This window comes from Amia ocellicauda, chromosome 7 (assembly GCF_036373705.1).
Source record: "Amia ocellicauda isolate fAmiCal2 chromosome 7, fAmiCal2.hap1, whole genome shotgun sequence".
NCBI classification, from domain to species: domain Eukaryota; kingdom Metazoa; phylum Chordata; class Actinopteri; order Amiiformes; family Amiidae; genus Amia; species Amia ocellicauda.
In genome coordinates, this window is record NC_089856.1 from 29,683,709 (window position 1) to 29,710,602 (window position 26,894).

The window sequence follows — 26,894 nt, forward strand, 5'->3', positions numbered from 1 at the left end:
ATAAACAGAGCACATTTTGTTTACAAATAGATTTTTGTTTTAGCTCGATATAATCTAATTTAAAATTAAATTTAAAATAAATAGTTATTCCAGTAAAAATATCAGTTAAGCATCTTAAAGCTTTATGGTGTATAGTGTATTACCCCACGGTCGTTTTTTTTTTTTTTTTTTTTTTTTTCCCCTCATACAGGCATCCTTTTATTATAACATAATTGTTTCTTGTAACGGGACTATGCTATAAAAAACAATAGCCTTTAAAATGACAAGCCACGATAATGTTAGAACTTCACTATTTGATATGACTTAATGCCCATTTTATTTCCTTAGCAACACATACCTGCCGCCCAGCTTTCTCTTGCCGCAGATCCCAATCAACTGCTCGCAGAAAACAACCTCTATATAAAGAAGCCGCTGTGAGCTCGCGAACAGGGACTCTCACAGGGAAATGTAGTTTGTTACTAAAAGCTCACAACGGCTTTTGCCTTTACATGCATTTAAATAAAACTACAGTTCCCAGAAACCCTGTCGCGTCTGAAAAGGCTTTTCGTGACGTTTCACATCATCTTCACGTCATGCGGATGCAAGGCTCTGGTCGTGCGCGCCCCCGACAGACAGCGCTGTAGAATAAAGGCCGCGTGCACGCCGATGCCAAGCACGGGAGCGCGCTCTATACGTGCCACCCGACTGATCTGAAATTAATAACTTCGCTTTAATAAGAGCACTTTTAATAACACAACGCCCATACAACAGTTATGGACACCCTTTTTAATGCATATTTAAATACCCTTGACCAAGATGTTATTGAATGTACAGTAACAATTCATTTTAAGTCTCTTTCTGGGTAAGTGCAGGGAAGGTTTCTGTTTTTTGGTATTAGCAGGCCATATTATAAGTCACTACATTTGAAAGCATGCTGTTAATAATGGGGATCTGTGATTATGTCTTGCCTAATTACCATGGCTTAGTTATAGAACAGCCCATGTAAATATTGGGTTTATTTTCTGCACTGGTGAAGTGAAAACGTGTACCAAATCTCACAGGTAAGGAATCCACAGGACCACAGTGAATCAATGACATGTTTATTCTATAATGGTAATAAAATCATATAGAGAAACAGGTGACCGAGATACGCCGCATCCCCGGACTCAACATGGGCTCTGAGTCCCGAGTAAATAGGTGCGGTTATTCATAGGTCGAGACCTCGAAAGCGAACCAACAAAAGTCTATATATGGGAATGATGAGGAAGAAACAAGGAACATGCATTAAATACCGATAAGCATGCAAAACCAACAGATTATATTGGCTACTGAATAATCAACAATACATTAGTGGATATGTCCAAACCCTCTGGTACTTTTCCACTGCACCACTTCTGTATCCTTTTGGACAGCTCTCAGAAACAACAGGAAGGATCGTAATCAATATGGCCATGTCTACCGCATCCCCAGTGAAAGTGTCAAGGCAGGGAAATCAGGAGTGTCTGTCTGTTACAGACACACAGAAAGAAAGGCAGACACACACAGGCCCTGTAGGAGCAAAGATATATGAATTGGGATAAGTCCAATAGTTGCTGATCAATACTAGACATTCTTACAGAGGTCAAGTAGTGGATTACACAATGAATTGGGACACCATTTCATTTTAAGTGAAAAATGAGCGTGGCAGAGATCATGGAGTTAATTACACAATATGATTGAGGATGCATTTAATAAAACACTGTTTAGTGGTACTGCGTGACGTGTTCCTTATTATTATTTTTTTGCAGATGTGTAAAGAAAGGGGTATTATTCGTCTATGTATTTTAGGCTGGAGTGTGTCGTACTAACTGCAGATTTTACATACTGCAGCTGTGACCAGCAGCTCTGCAATCACGCAGAAAGCGAAGTGGTACTTTTCCACTGAATGCGTCGCCAGAGGCTCTCAAAGGAGAAAAAACCCGTGAATTAAATCCAAAAATCAATATTGCAAAGCTTATTACTCGTTTGATTTTCCCTAAAAGTTATATGATGACATTCATGGATTTGTACTTAACAGTAAAACATTTGCGCTACCGTTAGAATGCCGTTCATATATCGGATTTAATTATGCGGTAGTTCACATGAAGATGCTCCATGATCAGGTTAAGTTAACTTATCATTTTTAAAGTTTCCTCTCCGATAACTGCACCCTATAAGGTTTTATTTCACATATCAAACGTGTAATCTACTTAATAGATCACCTGCATCGTGTGGAGCGATGAGATCCACAGCACAGGCTTTAGCTAGCTTTGATAGAAAATGTATAAAGGTTTTGTAAAGGACACTATGACTGCCGGTGTTGTTTTTTTATGGCTCTATACGTCCACTCGCACTATAGATGCGTTTGTGTAGGTAGATATGCGGTCTTCCAGCCATCTATTCAAGCCTGATTGAATGACAAACATTCAGACATTTTAATAAATGTAAATACAGTATGCAAAACAACGTCCCTAACGCATGTGGGATCATGTAGGATAACTAGACCAGACTGAAAATATGAATATTGCATATTTTTCACAATTTAAATGCTAGGATAAAAGTGAATGGCTGTTGACTATGGCTGAACAGTCATCTACTGGACACAGGCATCATTGCAGCTAGATCCTAACAGACTAACCAGCCTGTTCATTATAACCGTCATTTAACAAAAATATTGCCATCCAACTGAAAAATCCACAAATCTATAAACTAGCACACATCTGAACAGAGGCGATGTCTTCAGAAAATGTGTTTTAAAGATGTTGGTTTTGTGCAAGAATTTTCCACAGATAAGTCATATTTGGCCTTGGCCATATAAAAATGTAACAAACGCGTAGTCTTACAGAAGGGTACAGTCCATCCATAGAGCACATCAACTCAACTGCCACTGATCAACACTGTTCCCACGGGTACACGTGCGTTTAACTGCAATCCTCTTCTGCCTCTTGGTTTATTGGAGGAGACCTTTAAATGACCTATGGGCTATGATACTTCCATGCCTTAGGACTAAGGTCATTTAATAAATTGAACTAGTTAAATAAATCATTTAAGGAGACTTGTTAAAGCAAAATAGTTATTAATAACTACCATTACATCTCTTGATCTGTTTCCAGGTCTTTATCCCCATAATGAAAGAATAAGGTTACAAACGTAGAAAAACAATGGACACATTCAGTGTGGACCAGTCTTTTATTGTATGTACACAACAGCACCACATTACACCCGCGATGGATACAGCATCTGAAAGAAGAAAAATAAATAAGTCAGAAACCTGTGTAAGTTCAGCATGCTGCTGCAGTCGGTCAAAATGAGTGGGGAACTTACACAAATGACACATGAGCACTGTAAAGAACTACACTTCACGTTACTACAATTTTAAAGCTGAGCCTGGCAAGGGCTGACAGCCTCTCAACAGTATAGATTATTTCCATCACTGCAACATGTAGCTCTCAGGCTCTGCATTCTGTTGTTGCCCTGCTTCTTGTTGTTTAACAAACCTTGCTGTGTTGCATCTTTTATCAAGAGGTTATTCATTCATAAATCTATGTAGTTGGTCATTTAAATGTCTCGTTAATCAGTCACAATCTGATAAATCTGATAAAGAAGGAAAGGACTGTCTTCTCTCTTGCATACAACCAATGTAACAATGAGACTGAGACTGTGAGGGAACTTCCCTGTCAGGCTGGAACTGTGTACGGTGACCTGACAGATGGTGAGAGACAGGTGTGGATGGAGAGAGAAGGGTGAAAGACACTCACCACTCTGATCCTGTGCCCAATGGCCTTGGCAGGCAGGTTGCTGGTGAACTTGGCGCGGACCATTCCACTGCTTCCGTGGGCTCGCATCACCTTGCCCCAGATCACACGTGTCTTATTGGGCTTGCCACCAGGCGTCACGGTGTTCCTACAGGAAAAAAAGAGTCAGTCAGTCAACTCCAGTTCAAAATTGATGACTAAATCTTTGATTAAATTTATCCAAAATAATATCACAAGTCACATGGCAAAGACCATTCCCAAGCTGTAATGAGTTTTAACATAACACACCAGAAATTGATAAAACAAGATAAATTGATAAAACCAAGTCAAAGATGTTAACATACAGCAAAATACAACCAATCCCATTTACTGAAGAGGAAATACTTTCAATCTTATGGGAAAGAAATGTGGCATTTGCAAGTAAAAAGAAGGTGATTCTGGGCACACCCATGCAAATACAATTTAAACTCTATAAGGAAATAGTACATTGAAATTGTTATGATAATTATATTTTATACAAATCATAATTACTATAACAAATATTGGAAATTTAGTGTGGTTGTGGATTCTCCCAATGAACTGCCTAGACAAAGAAAACTCAATCATATGCCTCCATTTATGACTCAGCATTGCAAGGGTAAATGTGGCACCATTTCCAATCACTTATAGTTGGCACTCAGCGACAGCAATGAAGATTGTTTGAGACCGAGATAGACTCGGAGGAAGATGATATGGGGGATGGGTCAGGTTTTGCAATTATTGCAAAACCACAGGCAAAGAGGTGGCAGGGTCTACCCTCTTTATCAGTGGAAATCCACTCAAGAGGGACGCCTGCATAAAGCCCAACAGGTCACAAAAAGTGAAATGCCGAGATGTTTTCATCCTAAAATCGCAACACAATCAAGTTCAACATCGCTTGCTTCTATGCTAAAGATGAAATTCCATTGACAAAAATGTCCGAAATGATATGTCAGATTATCGTCAGACAGTGTTTGACAGCACAAAGATGTACTGAAGTTCTGAATATTGTTTGCATCTTATGCTGCTGTGTGCATGTACATTTACACATCTTGTACATTTCTGAGCATTTGATTATTTCAACATTACATATTAACCATTTATGATGTTACACTATCCACTACATTTTCGGCTGTGCCCCATAATTGATCATCTTGGGGGCTCCTAAAGGAAAACAGCAAGCGTAGGGCCCTGTATAAGACATGACACACTCCCACTGACACAGATACTTGATTGCTGTACCATCCTTAAAAAGACAACTGTTCAGTGTGAGAGACAGGCTGGCTGGACTGGCTACCTTTATAGACAAGTTGAACAAAATCAGAAGTAATAAAGTAACAAAAACAGGATTTTGCCATAAAAAACCACAGAACACAATGCACTTGGTGATAAAGAACAAAGAAGCATTCAAACACCTTTAGCAACACAGAGGCTAACTGAATTCAGTATTGGAGTAAGTAAATAAAAGCAGGACATTTCACAATTCATAGAAACACTGTAGTTAACTTCTGCAAAAATCATGAAAGGCATCGACCACATCAAACCAGAGGCCAGATCAGCAGGGACACACGCACCCGGGGACACAAATGGAAATTGGGCTTCAAGGCATTCAAAACGGAAAACAGGAGACACTTCTTTACACACAGAGTTGTCACAATCTGGAATAAACTACCCAGCGATGTGGTAGAAGCTGAAAGTTTGGGAACATTTAAAAATAGACTGGATAGGATCCTTGGATCACTAAGATATTAATGGACACCAAACACGCAAGATAGGTGGAATGGCCTCCTCTCGTTTGTAAACTTTCTTATGTTCTAACTAACAGGTACTTTCTTAGTTAATAAGAAAGTGGTAGGGTATGCATGGTGCCATCTACCCAAACATCAGACGTTGGAAACCCCCCCCCCAAGCCCAGGGCCACAGCTGCCCGCAGAGGAAAACTCACTTCTTGGCCTTGTAGACGTAGGCACATCGCTTGCCCAGGTAGAACTCGGTCTCCTCGCGAGTGTACACACCCTCGACCTTCAGCAGCGCCGTGTGCTCACGCTGGTTACGCAGCCCACGCTTGTACCCGGAGAAGATCGCCTTGCACCACAGTCTGCAGGAGAGAGAGATTGCTCCAGTTAGAGCAGGGGTTCCCAATGTCTGGTGATGGAGGGCCAATATCCGGAGGTTGCATGGGATGAGGGGCTGCAGAACACGTAGTATGTCCCAAATCATACCTTTTTATTTCCTACATATTTTTGTTAGGGAACATTTATGACCTTTGATAGTTTTACTATTTTCCCTCAAATTACATGTGCAATTTGTAACGGAACATTTTCAGAAAGTGTAAAAATATAGTAAAGGCTCAGAAAAGGGGTGGTTGAAGGCTGGGTTTGGGGGGTCGCACTTTTGGAACCCTGGAGTAAGAGGATCCACAACAAACAGGGGCCTAATATGATGCAAAAGCTTGCTCGCACCAGTTCCTTATCTATACACTAGCTGTGCATGTTACTAAAGCTAACCAGAAAGGCTTTCACAGAGAACATTTCCTTAGCACTGAGCCAATTCCATTAGCAGTTTTGCTCCCATGCCTGTTGTCTCTAATAAGCCTATTCCAGAGCCGAGATCCAATTACAAGTAAATCTGCCTGTATGTATACTTTTCAACTCAAAGTACTGTTAGTCAAGAGCATAACATCCTGCCACACACCTTCAAGGCACCAAATTAAGATCAACATGAGCCTGCAAATGTACTTGTGTGTACTCTGCTCTTCGTACTGCTGCATGGTGTGATCAGGGTTTACAGTACAGGGCTGCAAGACTCCCAACATGTCTAAACCTACAGGAAACTCTTCTAAACGTATGGCTGAAATGAAAGCAGTGCTGAAGGGAGGACTCACCTTCCTGGCATTGTGAAAAGAGTGTCCAGGCACAGCCAAACCTGCAGGTGGGAGAGGACAGGTCAGTAGTGAGGGGAGTCCAGAGCAATAAAAGATACATTTCCATTTAGACACACAACACCAGGATAGCATGAAGCTCAATGTACAATCTCATAAGATAATGCTCACATAAAACAATGAAAAACAAAGGGATTAATTGCCCAATTTGATATAGACTCAATTGTTTATATACATGGGGATTCTATAGGGGTGATCTTCGTTAAAATGAAAAAAAAAAATCAAGCCTAAATCGATGCCTATGTAAGTAACTAGTAAATGGTACAATCACATATGAAGTCGAAGACAGAGGATAGGAATAGAGGGGCTTAAAGCGGGCTTCTACTCATTTATACATTATATACAATGTGCTCTGGGGGGTATTTAGTAAAATCTCACAGAACTACTACAATAGTATTCAGACCATCGCATGGAAACGTGGTTGTTGGGGGACATTTAAAGTATGGAGATAACAGGCCGGGTAAGGTCTCACTGACAAGACCTACGAAGCTACGACAGAATACAAGTTTGTTTTGATGAGAAGGAAGAAGACCTTTTTATAGATGTATACATTTTTCGGAACCGAGGTAACGCCGGTGTCAACCCTGTTTGAACATCTTTATTTTTCTTAGAAACAACTTTAGCGCTAACAGCCAGCACTCGGTCTACACTCCTATCGAGCAGGAGTTTCCACTCCGCCGGGAGGACGTCTCCGCAAAATCCGTTAAATATCCTCGCCATCCCAGCTCTAAAAAACACAACTGTTGCACACAAAGCTACACCGAGCTCCCTCTTATTTGTATCGATGGTAATTATAACTGCCATTTCTTTAGAAAACCATGAAAATCAAATATGATTCTTCACACTGTCTATCACTCTCACCTGCACAGAAATCCAAGATGGAGGAAAAGGGGGGCCTTCATAGCATGCTGGGAAATTAACACCATCAACGTCCTGCTGGTGACTAAAAGAGTGCCTGATTAGAAAACAAAAAAGGGATAATACATTAATTTCTTGCTGTTATAATATTGTGTATATATATATATATACTATTTAAAATTGAAACTATATATTAATAATGTAGTAGTAGTTGTAAAATATAGACAACAGTATTCGACAGACTACATTCTAGAATAGGACCCTTTGTCGTTGCCCCGGCAACATTGGAGTGTACGGAAACCCAAATGTGTAAGCGTTGTTCCAGTTTGGTTTTATGTGACAGTATTTCACTCATTACAGTAAGTATACATTTTTGGTAAGTAAATAAAAAAATATATAGTATGACGCTACAATCATGTAATTACTGATAAGTTAGTCTACTTGAGATCAATTTGAAATACAAAAAGATTAGGATCAGTCGTTGGACATGATTTAAATTTCATGCACTCGCTATATAGGCAAGTGAGGACCGTCAGGCACAAGCTTGTACTGCATCACATCATAGAAACACTAGAATATACACTACACTGCACTGCAGTAGAGAGCCGTGTACTCTGAAGTGTTGTATGGACAGTGCATGTTGGTGTGTACAGTGCTGTTGCTGTGTGTTAGTAGGTATGGCAGCCCAGCCCGGAGGAGTGGAGGGTCTCCGGGTGTGTACAGTCCTGCAGGACTGCTTGGACCAACTGGCTGTGCTCGGACATATCATGCCCGTTACCTATGAGGGCCGCCCCGATGCAGACATGGTACTGCACCACCCAGGCCCCTATTACTCCGTATGACTGTCTATCATTGTATGCCTGTGTGTCATGAATGCAGCTCTCAGTGTCTCTTTGTTACATTGTGTGTAGCTTTGATCAGGGTGTGTCTTCCCAATCAGTGTGCTTCCCTGTCTGTCAGACCATGCCTGAATGTGAAGCTCCTGTCACTCTCTCTTACTGATTAAGTCTTTACAGCAGTGGTAGGTTACTGTGCTCCTAGATTGCTACAGCCACTTCTGATTTTTATTTTCCCCAGTTCCTTTAATAAATCAGTTAATCCAGTGATTGGCTTAGTTGGTCAGAATTAGCAATTGATGATTAAGAAATACCCACAAATCCCAGGAATGTGATACTCCAGGACTAGAGTTTCTTACCCCTGCTTTGCACTATAACTATTGTATGTAAACACTAGTTAAATAAGGACAAGACAAGCGCAGGACTACCAAAATGTGTCATACAGGACAGCCACAATTTCCATTAGGTCTGCGAGTATGTCTGAGCATTACAGTGTTTGTGTTTCCGTCTGTCAGATTGTGTCCGCTGATGTTGGCCAGGTGCTGCAAGAGCAGCAGGCGGTGGAGATGCGCTTCAAGGAGGTGATGTCATCGCGGTGGCGAGATGGGGCGGGGCTTGCGCAGGTTACAGGGGAGCTGCAGAAATCCCAGCTGCAGCTGAGTCAAGTGCTGAAAAACAGCCCTCTTACACCAGAGAACCTTTCGAAGGTGCAGAGAGACCGGTTAGTCACACGCTAAGTTGGGGGAAAACAGAGATGGTTGGGAGGGCAGGGATAGGATCACGGTCCAATAAATATTCATCATACAAATAAAAACCTTTTTGAATTGGATTTTGTGAACGTCTACTGATGCATCCTCCTTCCCTCTTTCGCCCTGTCTTAGGCAGTTTGCATCGCAGGTGATTTCAGAGGTGCTGGCGGAGCTACAGGAAGCGGGCACCATCCAGAGCCTGCTATTGGCTGTCCAGGCACAGAAGGAGAGGAAGGCCAATCTGCATGACATCATCGTCAGGTTAGTGCCTTCAACTCAACCCTCACGCTTGTCCTTCTGAGAGCCTGCTGTGAAGCACTGCTGATCACTACACATTACAGCTAAGTAGTCACTGTGTGTATGTTGGCAGGGAGGAGGAGGGCAGGCACAGAGTCCGAGCTCTGCAGAGACAGCTGGTTGACATCCGCCAAGAAAAAGAACTGGAGCTACAGGTACAGGAATGGGAACACAGAGGTTGTCGTCAGAACACTAGCAGTATCTATTGTACATAGGATATTGCAATAGACACCCTATCACATCTATACATACAGTAATATTCAAAGTTAACACACCAACACACAATGTCATATTACTAAGCGCAGGCTGAAGCAGAGCCAAGTGTCTCACTGGTTTAAATACCTCCCCTTTCCCAGCGGCGGGAGGAGATGATTGCCCACCTGAAGGACCAGCTACAGGAAATGAAGGCCAAGACAGGGCTGGAGGGCAAGTATGTGAAGAACAGTGCAGAGCTGCAGCTGTACCAGGGAAACAAGATCAACACCCACTCTGAGAACGAGCTGCAGGCATCAATACAGGTCTGTGGGCACCACGGCGTGTGAGTGCATACTTCCTTCTGCGTATCTCCTAATCTGTTGAAATCATTTCCCTCTCTGCCCAGCATGTGCAGGATAAGATTGACAAGGAGACACGTGTTCACATTGAGGTGGAGAGTTTTCTGAAAGAGAACCAGAATGTGAGTGTCCTTCTACATTGTTTACATGGTGCCGTACAGCAAAGTCTGCTAATTGATTGGCTGGTCAGTGATGCAGTGCGAGATGATTGTCAGATGTGGGGTAGCGTCACCAATAGGCACTTCTGGGTAAAGTGGAGGAATCTGCTTGGAGGAGTAATTTTTGGTCTGGAAGCTGATTGGTTAGGTTATTTTGGCTGTGTGTCTGTGTGCCCCACAGAGACTGGAGGAGAAGCTGGAGATGTGGATGGAGCGCTACGAGAGAGACACAGAGGCCAAACAGCAGGAGCTCAACTTGCTGAAGAGCACTAAAGCCAATAATCTGACCCACCTACAGGAGCTGGCCAAGAAGGTATGCCATTCCCCCCAGAAATGTCTGGGAACTTGCAAGTGCCTTGGTAGAAGAGTGGGGTAACATCTCAAAGCAAGAACTGGCAAATCTGGTGCAGTCCATGAGGAGGAGATGCACTGCAGTACTTAATGCAGCTGGTGGCCACACCAGATACTGACTGTTACTTTTGATTTTGACCCCCCCTTTGTTCAGGGACACATTATTACATTTCTGTTAGTCACATGTCTGTGAAACTTGTTCAGTTTGTCTTAGTTGTTGAATCTTTTGATGTTCATACAAATATTTACACGTTACGTTTTCTGAAAATAGAAGCAGTTGAAAGTGAGAGGACATTTATTTTTTTGTTGAGTATATTTATTTTAGTAAAAAAAACATTGATTTCAATCAAATCATTCCTAATTCTGGAATGTCTAAATCAGCTTCTTTCATTATCACGTCTAATTCTGTGCTGCTGACCACTGCTGTATTAGGGTACATGGCTCAACTTTTTATAAAATAAGGAGACTTTAATGTTAATGCAATGCAATGCAATGCAGTGCAATGCAAACATGAATAGCATCGAACCATCTAGTAAGAAGTCGCCCTGTATAACTGATATCTGGTGTAAAAAAAAAACCTTTTCAACTGTATAGGGTTCGGAGTTATAGGCTACTTCCTTGTACCCAGAATGGAGTGGTGAACCTGTTGATAACATGCAACAATTTCTGAAATTAAAGTTTATTCATTTTGTCATGGTTTCCAGTGTTTGTTTGCGGTTTCGTAGTAGGGGTTTAGGCTTAAACCTATACACAATGATGTAGTCCTAAACTAGGAAAACGAGACATGGAGAAATGTATGCACTGATGACATGTTTAATTATTATTAAACCAAAACATGGCTTGATTGGTGTTGTCAGCAGTCCAAACCCGACTCTCCTGCTTTGCAGTAGGCAGCCGAATAAAGACCCTGTTGTGCAATTGCACTGCCACGTACAAGCACAATTATATTGATGCAGAATACGCATTTGAAGCCGGATACGGCCAAAATAGCTCATGCATTTTACAGCACAAATCAGCACAATCGTAGCATAAAGGACAGAGACCACTGTTAAGTGATTCAAATATAATGTGTAATATCTCAAGAACCATGTTGATACAAACAATTATTTTTGCTGCACAAACCAGCACAAATGTAGCACATACGAATGATACCACTTTGGATCGATTTGGAGTTTGATGGGGTGCTAGGTGACGTCATTGTTGATAATTAAAAATGAATATCTAAAAAACTATAACTGCACTGATGAATACAAATACGGCACAAACTGGTACAAACGTAGCACAAACGAAAGAGACTATTTTGGTACAATTTGGATGTTGATGGGGTGCTGAACACATGGAGTGCAAACTTCACAGAGGTTTTTAGTGTTTAGGTCTGAAACCAGGATCACTGAGTATATTTTTGTTGTGTTTATCCTTTGTGCTGTATCAGTACAGGGAGTGTGAGCAGCTTGTGATTGAGGACCGCGTGGAGAAGGAGACAGCCCGGAGACTGAGGGAACAGGAGGCAACAGAGAGCAGCGCTGCAGTCAAGGTCTGCTCATACTGAGGCACTCTCTCATTTTTATAATGTCTCTCTACTCATTGATTACACTCTCTGTATTAACATGCCCATCTTGGTTAATACCACCCCCCCCACACCTGTCTCTCAGATCCAGTCCTGGTGGCGAGGCACTCTGGTGCGACGCGGGCTCGGTCCCTTCAAGAAGGGCAAAAAGGGAAAGGCCAAGGGTAAAGAGAAGGGCAAAAAGAAGAAGAAGAAGTGAAGAAGTTAGGGGGAAAGGCTGGCACTATATTATTTTGTAAGTTGCCCTGGACAAGGGTGTCTGCTAAGAGATAAATAATAATATACTGCAGAGAGGAGCGGTGAAATGAGACCATGTGTGTAAAATGTTTTCCATTGCTTTAAGAAGCCCATTAAATCTGCAGTGATGTGCTTTGCTGGCCTTGGTGTGTGGCTGTATGCTGTGGAGCAGAAAGATGTGCACTGTTCACTGTGCACTCACTCAGAATCAGCATGAACAAGACCAGTTCAGTTCTTTAGGGCAAAATTAGTTTCCAACTGTTGTCAGGGAAAGAATATGAAAAAGATTCAAGTTAGGCTTGGAAAACTCTTTTATTTAATAATTGTCTTAAATTACACCAAATATTAATTTAATGTGGTCATAAAAAAAAATGGTTTTGTTTGTTTACCAGATATATCCTATTGGTGGGTTTTGTTCAGTAAACTCTACAGGAGGGAAAAAAACCAAAAACAATAAAAGGGGCATTTAAAATAGTCATACATATAATAAGAAGTACATACTTTTAAACGTATGGAATGTATTTATTTACTGTACAGAGTCACGCAGGGGTCCCTGCAGCCGGGGTCAATAACATGATTGCCAACAACACACCCAGGTCAGTTTAAAATATCTATACAGAGAAAAAATAACATTATAAAAATGATAGAAAACACCTTTAACTTCCCTTTTCAAAGCCCGAAGTCCATAAAAGAGCAAGTTAAAATGCTTAATTATGTTTTCTCTTTCTTTCTATTTTCATTAATTTTTAAATTGTCTCATCCTGCCCGAAAGGAATCGGCGCTCTGGGCACCGAGGGACTCTGCCGAGAGTCTGTCACATGTGATCTAACGCACACAAATGATGTAGGATTAGAGCTGCAGGCAAACTAATAAAAACCCCAACCATGGCATTAAACCCCCAACCCCCTTCACTCCCTCGAGCCCTGCTGCTTTCACACACAGGCTCAGCAAACAAACACTGGCTGGTGCCTCTACACTTTTGAAGTCTGGAATTTAAATAGAAAAAACATTAAGAAGTTTTACTGTAAACTTTGGTTGTATTTTTTTTTTTTTTCCGGTGTGACAACACCTGGCCTCTACCTGTCCGATAAAAAACATTTATAAAACAATCCTGTAAGTTTAGTGCTGACGTAAGAAGAGGCACTTTTAGACAAGTACAGGTCAGTAACATATTCATCTTGGCAAGCTGTGCAGACTTGCCGTATATCTGTAACAGTATTGTAAACGCTGAATTCGCATTTGTTTCATTACACAAGGGAAGCTTATATATGATTAAAAGAAAAAAACTCCTGATCTTGACAATCAGTCCTTATGAAAGGCAGCTGATGCACTCAAGGCATTTTCATTCCCAAAGGCAATGCATGTTCAAGTGTTGTTGAACATCCAGGCTTCCCGAAGATGTCCTCTCCCTGGGCAGCTCGGAGCGTCCACAGGGCTCCCCACACCCCCAGCAGAGGCACCACTGATGTCAGTGAGCCGGCCAATCAGGGACGGCCTGACAGAAAGAGGATCCCACAGCTACAGTCATAGTGTCACGAGTCTGAGGTCTTAAGCTGTGGGGTTTTAGGGGGAATAATAACTGGAGGATCGTTATTTTCTTAATGCTAAAAACCGTTTTCTACAGGCTTTACAATGTTACCTTTGTCCCCAGGGTGTAACTGGTCATAGATGTTAGTTTTAAAATGGCCTTGATACACACTGAGGGTGACACACACCTACCTTTAGAGCCGAGGGGGTGGAGCAAGGTAACATTAAATAATGGGAGAGGAAAAGAAAAACTAATATTAACAAAACAAAATAAATTGTCACAGATTTCTTTTTTGTCAGTTTATCAGCTGGCTCTCCCAGCCCACAAACAACAGACCTTAGAGACAGGGCTCTCCTCTCTCGATGATTACCTGGCCAGACGGGTAGGGTCAAAACTTACAGCTTTTTTAAACAGTGCAGGAACACATAACAAAATAGTTTTTCTCTTAGAGGTACAAGCTTAACAATTTGTCTGCTAGTGATTCAAACCCACCTCGCAGTGCTGCCTGCTCGTTCATGCAATTGCCTTCTGCATGTGTTCCTCTGTACCAGCTGCAAAAGCTGGAGTCTGTTTGGTGTCATCAGTTGACACCCATACTTACTGTGCATCTGTCCTGCAGTAGTGTCTGTATGACTGTCTGTGGGCTAAACTGTAAGAATGGCTGTTCTCTCAAAAATAAAGGCTGAACCACACAGCCAGCGGAGAGAACAGAATATAAAACCCCTATAATAGAAAAATCAAGAACCCATATCCCCTTCCACACACACAGCACAGAATCACTATAAAAACTCCTGTGACATTAAAATAATAATAATAATAATAATAATAATAATAATAGTACAAAAGGGACAAAAATCAACCCGAGAGAGAGAGAAAATGGGAATAGTGGAACGAGACATCACAGTGGCCAATAGGTTAGTGACACAGTGACTCCCTCTTTCTCTCTCCCCCTTCCTCTCCGTTTGTGTCCGTCTCTGTGGCTATCTGTCCGTGTGTTCTGAAGTGGTGCTCTCTCTCTCCAGGCACAGGGGAAGCTGTAATGTGTGGTGCTCGGGCATCCCAGTCCTCCCCACTCTCTATTTTCTGTTGCATCAGGTAGCTGTGCAGACACAGGTAGGTTCCAGACATGGTTGGGTGGGGGAGGCGGGGTCTCAGTCTTTGCTAGGTCTTGGGGAAGGCTGGGTGTCAGAGAGTGTCCAGCAAGCGGGAGTTAGGGTGCTGTCAGTCTCTCCAAGTCTGGGGGGATGGGGGACAGGCAGGGCGTCTTGTCTTGTCAGTGTGTCTGTCCTAGACTTGTGAGGGCGAGGGCGGGGGGTGTTTTGGGGGGGCAAGCTCCAGCAGCGCGCCGACCGTCCCAGCCACCTGGGGCAAGCCTCGCTCCTCCAGGATGTGCAGTGGCAGACATAGCTGGGCCTGAAGACAGATGCACAACACAGGGAGACGCACACAAACACAGCAATGATACAGGGACAGACCAACAAGGTGATGAGATGTGGGGAGAGGAAAAAGGGGGGGAACAAAAGAAAAAAAAAAAAAAAAAAAAGGCTAGGTCAATGAATAAATAATGATAAAACTTAAAACAATACAAAATAACAGCAACAATGAAATTTACAAATGAAAAATGAAAAATCAAAGCAATGCAGAAAGTGACATAAGATTGGGGCTTGAATGCTGAGTAGCAGGAGTGTCAGGGAGGTGCACAGCATGGATGAATGTGCTGCACATTCACAAACCGCATCAGTGTTTCTGTGGTGCGCTTTGTGGTAGAGGCTGCTATTTTAGAAGGACACTGTTTGACAGACGCTTCTGCCATCCATAGGAGTGAGACACACCAAACATTTTTATCTCTTTGTATGTTTTTTTTTTTATTATTTTGTTTATTGTTTTTCTTGCGAAAGAGCAGAGCTCAAGGAAGAGAGTCTGTTAGGTAAACCTTACACAGGATAAGAGGCACATAGTAAAGAAACAGAGGCCCAGACAGACAGACCGGCACACACACAGACAGACACACAAGCAGGCATAGACAGGAAGGCAGATCCAGATCAAAGGCCTTCAGAGACACTCGGATGGCTAGCTGCTGTTAACCAGAGCATGCGAGCCTCAGCTCCTTTCTCTGACACACACTGCAACAATTCCTGCACTCTCTTATGGCACACTGCACAAGCACGGACAACACTCGTGCTGTCGGCAAACCACAAACTCCTCTGACACTGTACAGCACAACAGACACACTAATACAAAACTCTCAGCACTCAACAGCTGAGCCACACACACACACCTATAACACAGAACATCACACTACAGTGCCAGCCACAGAGCACTCTTCTCGCTGCCAAAGGGGCAGTGTCAGTCACACTGACGGACACACACAGACAGAAACAGTCCCACTCCTGTCAAACTCATTCCCTGATTTCTTTGTTCCTTACATACAAAGCACAGTGCAACTATCAATTTACTGTACAGTTATGCTATACCCGGGGCACTTTTCTGTGGGGGGCAGTGACTGACGAGGTTGGCGTGGTCTCTTCTCTGGCTTTGCACGTGGCACAATGACACATCAGCGGCACGGATGGAGAGGAGAGCGAACATATTCAGAGGAGCCGGGGGGTGAGGCTTTCAAAATGGCACACGGACTTCTACCTTTCCTGGGCTGCCTGTATGAACTCCCAGTGACATGCATGTATGGAAATCATAGCTTAGACATACCAGAGGAAGATTCTTCAAATGTAAAGAGAAAAATCCCAAAAGTCTTTGTGGAGTGAAACAATTAATAATCCAGAGTGGTGTATGCTCCCCAAAATATTGAATAAACAAGCAGCACACATGCACAAACACTGGTCTGTGCAGAGCAGGTGTGGCAGGCCCCTGCAAGCAGTTCCACACATTAAGGCACAGGGGGCAGCAGGGAGACAGTGGGGTCATAGGGATAACACTGTGTACAATTGGCTTGCAGTCATTTAGACCTAGGGAATGTTTTTCTTGTACTTCCAGACCCTTAAGGAAGCTGATAACATTAATATTAATAAACATCCTTCATGATTAAAAGGATCTACCCACCCAAATATAGTGCAATTGTCTAGTTTTCTATACTGTTTGCATTCATGGCATAAATATTCAATGTCTGCATGAGCCCACACGATTAGATACTGCTTTGTTGCATACATAGTTTCCTTCAAGGCTGCTCATTTTATAATGGCAGACCTCTAATACCATAGTCCACACGAACCACCCTGTGGCTCGCATAAGACATCAGTCATCAGGCATCCTGGATGACAGAGTATCCATCTAGTCATTGCTTCCCAAAAGGTTTCCTCCATGGAGAACCAATGGATCTTTGCTGGTTTAAAAGTCAATAGACACAGGCAGGACAAATATCTCCTTTCCTGCATATCAATTTTATGAAAACAAAAACATTATATAACTTTTTGGCGGGGTGTAATGGTATGTCATCAATCCGATGGTCCAGATTGGCCGAGGCAGCGGCAGATGCTCTATTTAGGTCTGTCTAAATGCAACAGATGACACAAAGGAGTCTAGGCCTTGGGAGTGCTGAGAGGAACCAGAAGACAGATTGCACAGCACTGGTCAGCCGTGGCAGGGCAGTGCTTCTGGCAGAGCACGTTTCAGTGGGGCAGGGTTTGTTTTACTAGTAAAAGGCAAGATGCAAGAGGGTGGGCTAGGCCCAACAGGAGCTGGCGGCCCCAGAGGATTGAAGATACACACAGAGGGTGGACTGGAGGGTTGCACGTTGTGATTTGGTATGGTTGTGCGTGAGGTGGGCCTTGGTTAAGTTTGTGCAGTGTGGTATGTGTGTAGTCCATGTAAGTGTTTTTGTATGTATGAAAATGTCCACAGGAAAATTGGTCTCTGTCCACTAGTCAAAATCCTTTGTGCTTCTGCTAAGCCATGTTTATGTGAGCAGGATGACTGCGGTTCAGAGAGAAAGGCAGGAGGCTGCTACTCATTAAGGCTGAGAATCTCAGTCTTTGTGCTTTTAAATTTGATTTCCTTCACTCCATGTCGTGAGCAAGAGAAGGTCAAGACAGTCTATATTTTACATCAGCCCAGCAGTGAGTGAATGCAGTAAGTCACTCTAAATGCAGTTAGGCCATGCTGTCCTAACTTAAAGTGTCCATGACCTGCACGGACCTCAAACCACACCACACGAATGATGAACCCACTTTGTGTGTGTGTGTGTGTGTGTGTGTGTGTGTGTGTGTGTGTGTTGGGGGGGTTATTTCCAGTGAGCTTAACTTACTACAAGTCTCCTTCTAGAACAAATAAATAGGTTGTGGCAATCACTTTACCTCACACTATTGCTGGAAAGCCTGGCAGAAAACATTTGCCTACACAGCTTTTTTTTTTTTTTTTGAAGACTTCTTTGCAAAAGACTTCAGCCTACTTTTACTTACTGCACAGAGAGGACTGCACACTCCACTGGGGTAGGCAGTGGCAACGCTGTCAGAGCTCTGGGGAAGACTGCTTGTAGACTGAGTGTAGTCTGTGTGTGTGTGGATTATATCAGTGTGTAGAGACTGTGTGTGTATATGCAGTGTATACATCGTGTGCGCGTCTCGGCTCAGAAGCGTGGGACCAGGTGGCAGTAGAGGGCACACAGCAGTGACATGATGGAGAGGTAGAAAAGGGCGAAGCAGGCTATCTGGCCACGGGGGGATGCCATTGGGGACGGCCCGAGAGACAGCAGAGCCTCCAGTGTCCGATACACACACCCCTCCTCACCCCTCAACACAGCGCTCACTGAGCACAGCTGATCCTAGCCCAGAGAGGCAGAGGGGGAGAGAGTAGCGGGAATTGGGAAAAGAAGGAAGAGGGAGGGAGAGGCAAGGGGTGAGGGTGTTGAGAAAGAGCATGGAATTGATGGTTTGTGTATGTGTAAAGCAAAAAAGAGTGAAGGAGAAGGAAGAAAAATGACAGGAGGAGGAGGAGGAAGCAGGGTTAGAAGGCAGGAAAGGAGAGAGAAACAGAGAGACTGTTAGTAGCAAATAACACAGTAGGCTCTGGTTAAGTTACTACAGGTGATTCATTCCCACAGTAAAGGTATGCTGACCTAACACACATGCCATATGGGCGAGTACACTTGTATTGCACTCAGTGCCATTTTGTACCGAGCCACACCTCCAAAAGCTTTCCAGATCCTATAGAAATCGCATGCACATGCACACACATGCAGATTATACCCATGGGCCAGGCTCGTGCTGCTGTTAAAGTCCACTCCTCAGTGACTCCTGCCTGTCTTTTTCTATGTATGCCATTCCGTGGGTCAGGCGGCGTCCATCAGTCTTACCTGTGGCACTCCGATCCGGCGACACGCTTCCAGGAAGTTCTCTACGTTCCGTCGGCACTTTGCCATTGTCAGTTTGGGCTGTTGAGAGGGACAGTCAGTCCGAAAACAAACAGTGAGACAGTCAGAGAAAGAGCAGAACATAGCATAGGCAGAGGCATGAAGAGAAAGAGAAAAAACAGACGGATGCAGACTGCACACTGAATAACAGACAGACGGCTAACAAAATGCTAAAACAGGCCGACAGAGACACCAATGTACAAAGATAGAGAAAAGCAGACAACACAGAGAAAAAAAAACACACAAGGAGTGAGAGATGATCTGACACACGAGACGAAGTCTTATGCCTCGGTTCCACTGGCTTAAGCTTCCATGCCATGCCGGACATGTCCGTGCTCGGATTGTGGGTTTGGTAGAGCGATAGAGCCTGATGAGGAAAGGACTTTTGTGTTAATTTTATTATTTCTGCTTTAAATCTCTGTGGGGCTGTTATACAACAGACCTGCAAAACATCCACAGGACAACAGCCTGAAACACCATCCAACTGTTGATAAAGTATTAATAAATGCGGCTGCTACCGATCCGATTATTATCCTTCAGTTTATTTTTAACTAGTCACGGCACTGCACGGGGGTCCTGTGAAAACCGTGTTCGTCAAGTTTTTAATACACCCGGATATTAACTGTAAGCAGTTATTGTTTCTGTACGTGGTTTTCACTCCATGTTGCTAATAATTTCTCCATGCTGTAATTTCTTCGTGATCACACACGGCATAATGTAGCTGATCTCTTCCCGGTCTGTCTGCAAGTCAAGCACACATCTCCGCTTCTGAAAGATAAGTATTTCCTTGGTGGGCGTGATGGACGCTTACGGCCACGTCTGGCAGCAGATAGTTAACCGGCCACAAAACACAGACGCGTCCAGACGCTTAAGCCAGTGGAAACGGGGCATAACAGACAGAGCATAGAAATAGTGTAAGAGGCAGACAAAGATGGAGAGACACACAGAAACTGACAGAATGACCAGCGGGACCTACCACAGCGGGCGAGGGCACATGAATGCTGGGCACTGAGCGCGGCCGCACGTGATTGGCTAGGTGGCACAGCACCACACCGTCCGTCAGCGCTGCCCCCAGGTCACTCGGCAAGGACACCTTTAGCCGTGACTCGATACTCTGTGGAACACAGTGGAACATTTAAGATGTATGTTCCTCACCTCAACACCGCTCTATTGTAGTGGTTTCAGTAAATCTCAGAATCCACCGATGAAGAAGTAACAAGTTTATTATACAAAACATAAATACAGGTTAACCCAGAGCTCTCCACATGAAGTGAGGAAAAGAACTTGCGATGGGAGTTGGAAGAAGCCTTTTTGTATCTTGTGATGAACAATAGGTTACAATTGTTTCTATTAGAAGTGATCTCATTAAAATCCAGTTGTACAGGTTTTCAGTTTGCTACATGCATAATAATACAGTCGTTGATTAAGTCTCCAAGAGATTGAAAATAAAAAAAGACTGGTTGGTTGGTTGGTTGGTTAAAAGTGCCCTCTCAGGCAGCAGTTGGCCAAGTATTCAGAAGATAATGGCATAATACATTTCAAGAAACAATTAACCTTAAGACAGAGAAAGGGTAACATGGTTTTTGTAGATTTCTGTAGCATTTGGCGTTTGGTATGAAACTACAGATGAAAATGCTTTAACAAACTTAATTAAAGTAGCCCCCAAAAAAGGAGCAAATACAAACAAATGATTGATTCATAGGCAAAACTGAAACAATTAATAAGATAAAGAACAAAGTAAATAAAAGTAAATTATCCCACTACACTATAGTACATGCAGTGTGTGTACAGTACCCCGAGAGCCTGCGCATTCAGGGTGTGTGAATATAGTTATACTGTGTATGGAGTTTGTGTGAAGTGCTCTAGTGCAGCGAGGGAACGGTGAGAAGTGCCATCCTCACCTTACGCAGTTGCTCCACCAGCTCAGCCTCTTCCCCCTGGGCGGCACTGCTCTGAGGGATTCCTACCTCGACTGGCTCTGGGCGCGAGGACGCTGACTCTGCAGGCAGGAGCAAACATTAGGATAGTGAGTTACACACTAACACACTTAGAATGAAAGAGATGGATGCAGAAATGGAGATGAACACTCACAGAGAGTGAAAGATTGACACTTAAAGTGTGAAGATAAGAGAAAATGTCACTGCAGCCCTAATTGGTGTCCCAATCAATTTATATTGTAAGTGTTGGTACACAGTGGCTAAGCAAAGCATGTGCAGAGACCAACACTACTACACCCACAGGAACTGGAATTACACACCCATCCACAAATTAAAACCACCAATAAAACACATTCACTACACACAAAAAAGTGCATGCTGGGGCTCAGAGGTTGTGACCTCCTGACCTACCTCTCTTGGTTTCCTCTTTCTGGCTGAGGCGTAACAGGAGGCTTTCGGGTCGGAGGGCGGAGACTCTGCAAGGGGGTTGAGCACCGGGGCTGGGGCAGGGAAGTGATTGGAGGACTGCAGGGAGACCAGAAGTGGTTGCAGTGGAAAGGCAAGGGAAGGAGCAGGGTGAGATTCACACAGACTTGGGTGAAATAGCTAATGCAGGGTGGGGCAGCACCACTGGGGAACAGTCTCACACAACCACACACTCCCCCTGCTGGCTTAGGGGCACAATGCAGACATTGTGGCCACTGGAGACTTACTATTTTAGCAAATGGCTAGATACAATGAACCCTTCATTCAAGCAGTATAAATGTAAATCTATTTGGTTTAATTAAAAAGAAAAAAGGCTGAGTCAATTAAAACAATTAGCCACATTCTAAAGTACTCTGTGATACAAATCAGTGAATATCAAAGAGGAGGAACAAACCACCAGTCCAGAACTCTTACCTGAGGAGGGCAGATTGGAGCTGGGAGAGAGGGGGGACCGGTCATCACTCTGGAGAGACAGGTTAGACAGCAGTTATTCACAGGGTAAAGGCTCCACAGCACACACACACTACCCTCTTGCACACAAGCAACACGCAGAGCGAGCTTTTATTTCCTGAAATAGCACTACATTTGTGTAGTTAGTACTGGGTGGTGTGCGCACCCGTGTAGGGGGGCTGTATTACCATGTAGGTCTATGTATGCAGTACTGTGGGTTTCTGTGTGCTGCTCCACAAATGGATGCAGTACCTGCAGTGGGCATAACGGGGCAGCCTCGGACATCTCAGCAACAAAAACATCGGGCGGAGAGAGAGATGCACAGCTATCATGGGACATCCCAGAGAGAGACTAAGATGCAGAAAGCCAAAGAGAAAAACGGATAGAGAGCAGTATTGCAGAGGGGGAAGGAAAGCGAGAGAGAGATAAAAGCATATAGATTGTGGAGGGAGGTTTTAGGAAATGAGAAAGGAAAGAAGAATGGGGAAATGGTGAAAGGTGGAGATAAAGCATTGACAGACGATAAAACAAAACAAACAAACAGGATTCAAAGAGGGGATGAGAGAAAGGAAGAGAGGGAAGAAAAGGTGTTAGTGTCAGTGGTTAGGTATTGCACAGCAGCACAGTTGCAGTAACAGCAGCAGGTTGTGGTGGTAAAGGCTTCAGTGGGAGGCTGTGACACTCATCACTCAGAGACCAGGCAGGACTGTGGAAGGCATGCACAGACACGGCTACGCCGGCCCGATCTCTCTGTCCAGGCAGTGGGTGTGTGAATGGTGTGTGTGCTCTCAGTGAGAGTACAGGCAGTGCGCGTGGTGACTGCAGAGGCATTGCGAACGTGTTGTCCGTGTGCAGACAGTGAGTGTGTTTATGTTGTCTGTTGAGCACCATCACTGTGTGTGCTGGGAACTGTTGAGTACAGGCAGTGAATGGGTTTGAGGTGTCTACTGAGCACCATCACTGTGTGCTGTGACTGCTGAGTACAGGCAGTGAATGTATGTGCGACCAATGGGAGCACATGCAGGGGTGGGTACAGGCAGAGTCTCAGTCACCTGTTTGTGGGTGCCCGGTCTCCTCTTAATGGTGTTGGTGTTATTGTCTATTTCAAACACCATAAGCGGCTGATAGCCGTTCTGCACAGTCCAGGACAGAAGGAAAAACAGACAGACAGACAGGCAAAATAGTGACAGAGAGAGTGACAGAGAAAAAGAGAAAGAAGCTCTCAGAAGCAGCACACACTGCAGGCAGATTAATTAACAGCAGATCGGGCAGTGGAGCTCTTACATCATCAGCCAGGCCAGCTTGGATTGATTAGTGCTGATTAGTACAGAGGCAGATCAAAAACAGAGATCTATTGCTAACACACTGAAGGAAAGTTATTGACCCCCCACACCCCACCAAAGCCATGCAATGAGTTTGTTCAGGGGTAACCACAAAACAACATAATCAATATCAAAAACAAACAATTGCACAGTGAAAAGAACATTCCTGTCTAGGCTCATAACCTCGGGCAGGGCTGTGTGTTGAGCAGGGTGTCGAGTCATGTGTTGGAGAGCACTGTACAAACTGAAGAAATGCTGACCACGAACTCAATAATCCTTGCAAAGTGACTTGTAAACTTGCAAATATTGGTCAATATTCCCCAGTCCTCAAACGCAGATGGGTGATAAGAGGAGGTTACAAACCTTTAGAACATGATCAAACACACAGTTCTTTCAGTGCCACCGAGGACAAACTGCCTACTCCACCATTAATTCATTGAAGAGTAATGTAAAAATCAGGCCCATACAGTCTCCCTGACACAGCAACACACACAGAGTCAGGATAGTGGGGTAAAACGTCAGCACGAGGCAGTGTCCTGCACTATACATCAGACTGATTATGCAAAATAATAAGAAGAGAGGGAAAGGGAGGTAAGGGGAGAGAGACCGAGGTAAAAAAAATAAATCACATGTAAAGAATGGGACAGGGTGAGGGCAGAGACCAGGAAGGGAGGGGGGCATGCACAGTGCATGCAGCCAGATAGTCCAACACTCCAGACAGGCAGAGAGACAGACTGAGCAACTACAGAACTGCCACTACAATCCAACACTCCTGCCTCCATTAGTGACAGCCAGGCAGATGGACAAAACAGCAATGGATTCCTTGCACTTGTACTACACTGAAACGTAATACACACAGCACTAGAATACATTTTACAATATGGCATTGAGCTGATATCTACTGACATGTACTCTATTGTACTGCACTCTATTGGGTCATCTGAAGTAGCCCCCAAACATCACACTCCACATGTTTCTGTCTGTCACTGACACTCCCTTCAGTATCTTTCAGAATAACACCTTTTGTATATATGTTTCACTTCTCCATTTTATTTCACCTCTTACAGGAGAGCTCTGACCTATGGTATGGTGCTACACACAGGACTGAAAAAAAAGTATAGATGTACACTAATAATACTATTAATTGTTTTGTCATATTCCCTGTATCTACTGACACCAGATTCTACCAGGCAGATTAATCAAATCAATCGTTTTCTTGCACACTTACTATGAGTGTGTTACTACAGACAGACAGACTATAGGCTGTGAGGGATGCTGACTGAAATTGATTGGTTATTGATTGGCTGGGGTGGGGTGGGGTGGGGGGTGTCACTCCGTGCAGACTGGCTCTTACCATGAAGAGGGCGGAGTCATCCGTGTGAGTGGAGCGTCTGGAAGGGAACGGGCTCTGGGGGGGAGCGGGAGACGGAGTGAAGTCAGACAGACAGAGAAGGAGTGAGAGATGGACAGGTGGACAAACAGGGGAGGTGGAACAGGTAGGCAGGCAGGTTTGCAGGCAGGAGAGGCTGGAGTGCCTCATATAGTGCCATATTCATAAAGCATCTATCAGTTCTGTAACATGGGAATGTTCTAAGGATTGTGGAGCTATACACGGCAGAACAAACTGTACTGGAGCACAAGGCTTTGAATGTGATACTGGTAATTCAGATTAGTTCCTCATCAGAAAACAACACAAAAGAGTTACAAAGTATCACATCAGTCTTCCAAAATGTTCATTTCAAAGTCCCTGCGTCCATTTTGACCTAATCTGTCTTAAATGTTGTTTCATTTGATGTTTGGTTTCTATTTCACGAAAAACTTGTCAAAGACAGCGTGCTGTATGAATATGGCCAACAGATCAACAAAACACCTGTACCCCAGATGTAATCCTTCAAACAGGAGTCAATAAAAAAAACAATAACCTCCTCACTGGCCAGGCAGCGAGGACCGGTCTAAACAGTACACTACACTCTGTAATGCTGAAACAGGGAATGAGGTATCTGATGCTTCAGAAAAAAAAAAACTATTACTGTATGACCAGGTGTCAGCCTGAGCAAATAAATGCTCTGCATGCTTTGAGAATGGTTATTAAGGTTTATAACATCGAGCTACTAACTTCATACCCAAAACAGACACCAGGGAGAGAGAGAAGGGGGGAGATTGAGACAGGATTGAGCAGAAGAACTGTCCTTGGGGATCCTTCAGGAAATAATTCAGTGAGATTTTGGGGATAAACAAACTACTGGGCAACTGCTTCAGCCATCACTAATCTGTTGGGAGGTCAAAAGAAACCAGGGTTTTCTAGTTGACTGTGCAAGTCACTTTGACCTCAAGAAAGACTCAAAACAACCACTGAACATTCATTGCATCCAGGATCAAGCTCAAGTGTCTACTGTACTCCCATTCCTCTCTTCTTCTTGCACATATTTTTCAACAAGTGTTCTCCTATGTACATTGAAAAAAATATGATTAAAAAGAGAAAAAAAGAGAGAAACATACATACAATTAGAGTACACAGAGCACAGAATAACTCACCTCACTGTCGGTGGGGCTGTGCTTCGTGGGGCTTGTTGCTTTGTGCTGAATAAAGAAAAGAATGACAGTTAAACTCATACATGTATTATGCACAGTACCATAACAAATTAATTTGTGCCCCAGTGTGTGTTTTTAGGTATGCTGGTATCCTCTTCCTTAAGTTTCAACTATCTGGACATTTTCTTATCGAGTGGTTCTCAATCCTGGAGTAATACTGACCCTGCTGGTTTTTGTTCCAACTGAGCTATCAATTGCTTAATTGAACCCTTAATTGAAGTAATTTAATTACATTTGAATCTTTAAATTGTCTAACTGATAAAAAGTTGGTTCTTTAATAAGAATTTCCTTATACAATTACAGTGAGGGAAAAAAGTATTTGATGCCCTGCTGATTTTGTACGTTTGCCCACTGACAAAGTAAACTTTTTCAACATACACTGCTTTTATTCACTGTACTTTTTTATTTCAATAAACTTTACTATTTATATTTAGCCTGCATACCTGACAGCTCAGGACAGTCCACGTTTCTCCACTTTCTCTGCATGAGCTCATACCTCACACTGCATTTTGACAGCTCTCTCCAGGTGAACACTTTTACTTCACGAAAATATAGCATTGCAATAAATGCTCCTCCGCTGATAATGTCCATGAATCATTATTTTTCATGCAATGTGCCTGCGCTATTGCACTCTGTACTATGTGCAGTAGCAATCACGTATTGATCAGTAGAGTAAATGCACTCGGTGCCACTCGCAAAGTTTTCACACCACTGGCACAAACCCATGAATGATCTGTCATTCCCGGTATCACTGATAGCCCTGAATCAGTCATGTTCACATAGACGGCATTTCCAAAACAAGCTTTCTTCAGTCTTCGTTTCAAATTCATGTTTATTTGTGGGGTAATCACTGTATCCACTCAATCTGAGTACAGCTGTAAGAAAACACCTGTAATGCT

At 43.4% G+C, this 26,894-nt stretch overlaps 4 protein-coding genes across 7 annotated transcripts in view; 1 reads left to right on the forward strand and 3 right to left on the reverse strand.

Annotated features, from left to right (window-relative positions):
* abcc5 (ATP-binding cassette, sub-family C (CFTR/MRP), member 5) overlaps positions 1-406 on the reverse strand; it is a 28,078-nt gene extending 27,672 nt beyond the window's left edge. The window contains exon 1 of the mRNA XM_066709071.1: positions 338-406. The gene's annotated coding sequence lies outside the window, so the exon portion shown is untranslated. The remainder of the gene's footprint in view (positions 1-337) is intronic.
* Positions 407-3,167: 2,761 nt separating this feature from the next.
* rpl35a (ribosomal protein L35a) lies at positions 3,168-7,663 on the reverse strand. The gene is made up of 5 exons (XM_066709073.1): positions 7,573-7,663; positions 6,655-6,695; positions 5,716-5,868; positions 3,756-3,900; positions 3,168-3,237 (listed from the first exon to the last, which is right to left on the reverse strand). Exons 2-5 carry the CDS (start codon positions 6,663-6,665, stop codon positions 3,214-3,216), a joined length of 333 nt encoding a protein of 110 aa, XP_066565170.1. The 5' UTR covers positions 6,666-6,695; positions 7,573-7,663; the 3' UTR covers positions 3,168-3,213.
* Positions 7,664-7,827: 164 nt separating this feature from the next.
* LOC136753185 (dynein regulatory complex protein 9) lies at positions 7,828-12,460 on the forward strand. Of its 2 annotated transcripts, none has more exons than XM_066709076.1 (10): positions 7,828-7,928; positions 8,245-8,375; positions 8,921-9,126; positions 9,287-9,415; positions 9,525-9,606; positions 9,808-9,969; positions 10,053-10,127; positions 10,345-10,476; positions 11,947-12,048; positions 12,167-12,460. In XM_066709076.1, exons 2-10 carry the CDS (start codon positions 8,247-8,249, stop codon positions 12,278-12,280), a joined length of 1,131 nt encoding a protein of 376 aa, XP_066565173.1. In that variant the 5' UTR covers positions 7,828-7,928; positions 8,245-8,246; the 3' UTR covers positions 12,281-12,460. The 2 variants fall into 2 exon arrangements, with proteins under 2 accessions (XP_066565173.1, XP_066565174.1); XM_066709077.1 differs by having other exon boundaries at positions 7,838-7,928; positions 8,242-8,375.
* A 151-nt stretch (positions 12,461-12,611) lies between these two features.
* The window catches only part of lrch3 (leucine-rich repeats and calponin homology (CH) domain containing 3), a 28,859-nt gene continuing 14,576 nt past the window's right edge, over positions 12,612-26,894 (reverse strand). The window contains exons 13-20 of one of the 3 annotated variants that reach the window (XM_066709074.1): positions 25,939-25,983; positions 24,758-24,811; positions 22,046-22,094; positions 21,557-21,670; positions 21,110-21,207; positions 20,185-20,322; positions 19,152-19,229; positions 12,612-15,259 (exon numbers count right to left, since the gene is read on the reverse strand). In XM_066709074.1, coding sequence (XP_066565171.1) covers positions 15,134-15,259; positions 19,152-19,229; positions 20,185-20,322; positions 21,110-21,207; positions 21,557-21,670; positions 22,046-22,094; positions 24,758-24,811; positions 25,939-25,983 — 702 coding nt within the window. In that variant the 3' untranslated portion in view covers positions 12,612-15,133. Of the gene's footprint in view, positions 15,260-19,151; positions 19,230-20,184; positions 20,323-21,109; positions 21,208-21,556; positions 21,671-22,045; positions 22,095-22,333; positions 23,215-24,757; positions 24,812-25,938; positions 25,984-26,894 lie in introns of those variants that run through there. The other 2 variants (XM_066709075.1, XR_010817403.1) reach the window with 2 other exon arrangements.

Coding starts and splice junctions, on each gene's coding strand:
- rpl35a (XM_066709073.1), bottom strand. Junction 3,901..5,715: donor TACGTCTACAAGGCCAAGAA/GTGAGTTTTCCT, acceptor TTTTTCCTGTAG/GAACACCGTGACGCCTGGTG. Junction 3,238..3,755: donor TTGGGCACAGGATCAGAGTG/GTGAGTGTCTTT, acceptor TTCTTCTTTCAG/ATGCTGTATCCATCGCGGGT.
- LOC136753185 (XM_066709076.1), top strand. CDS start 8,247: ATGGCAGCCCAGCCCGGAGGAGTGGAGGGTCTCCGGGTGTGTACAGTC. Junction 9,607..9,807: donor AAAAAGAACTGGAGCTACAG/GTACAGGAATGG, acceptor CCCCTTTCCCAG/CGGCGGGAGGAGATGATTGC. Junction 9,970..10,052: donor AGCTGCAGGCATCAATACAG/GTCTGTGGGCAC, acceptor CTCTCTGCCCAG/CATGTGCAGGATAAGATTGA.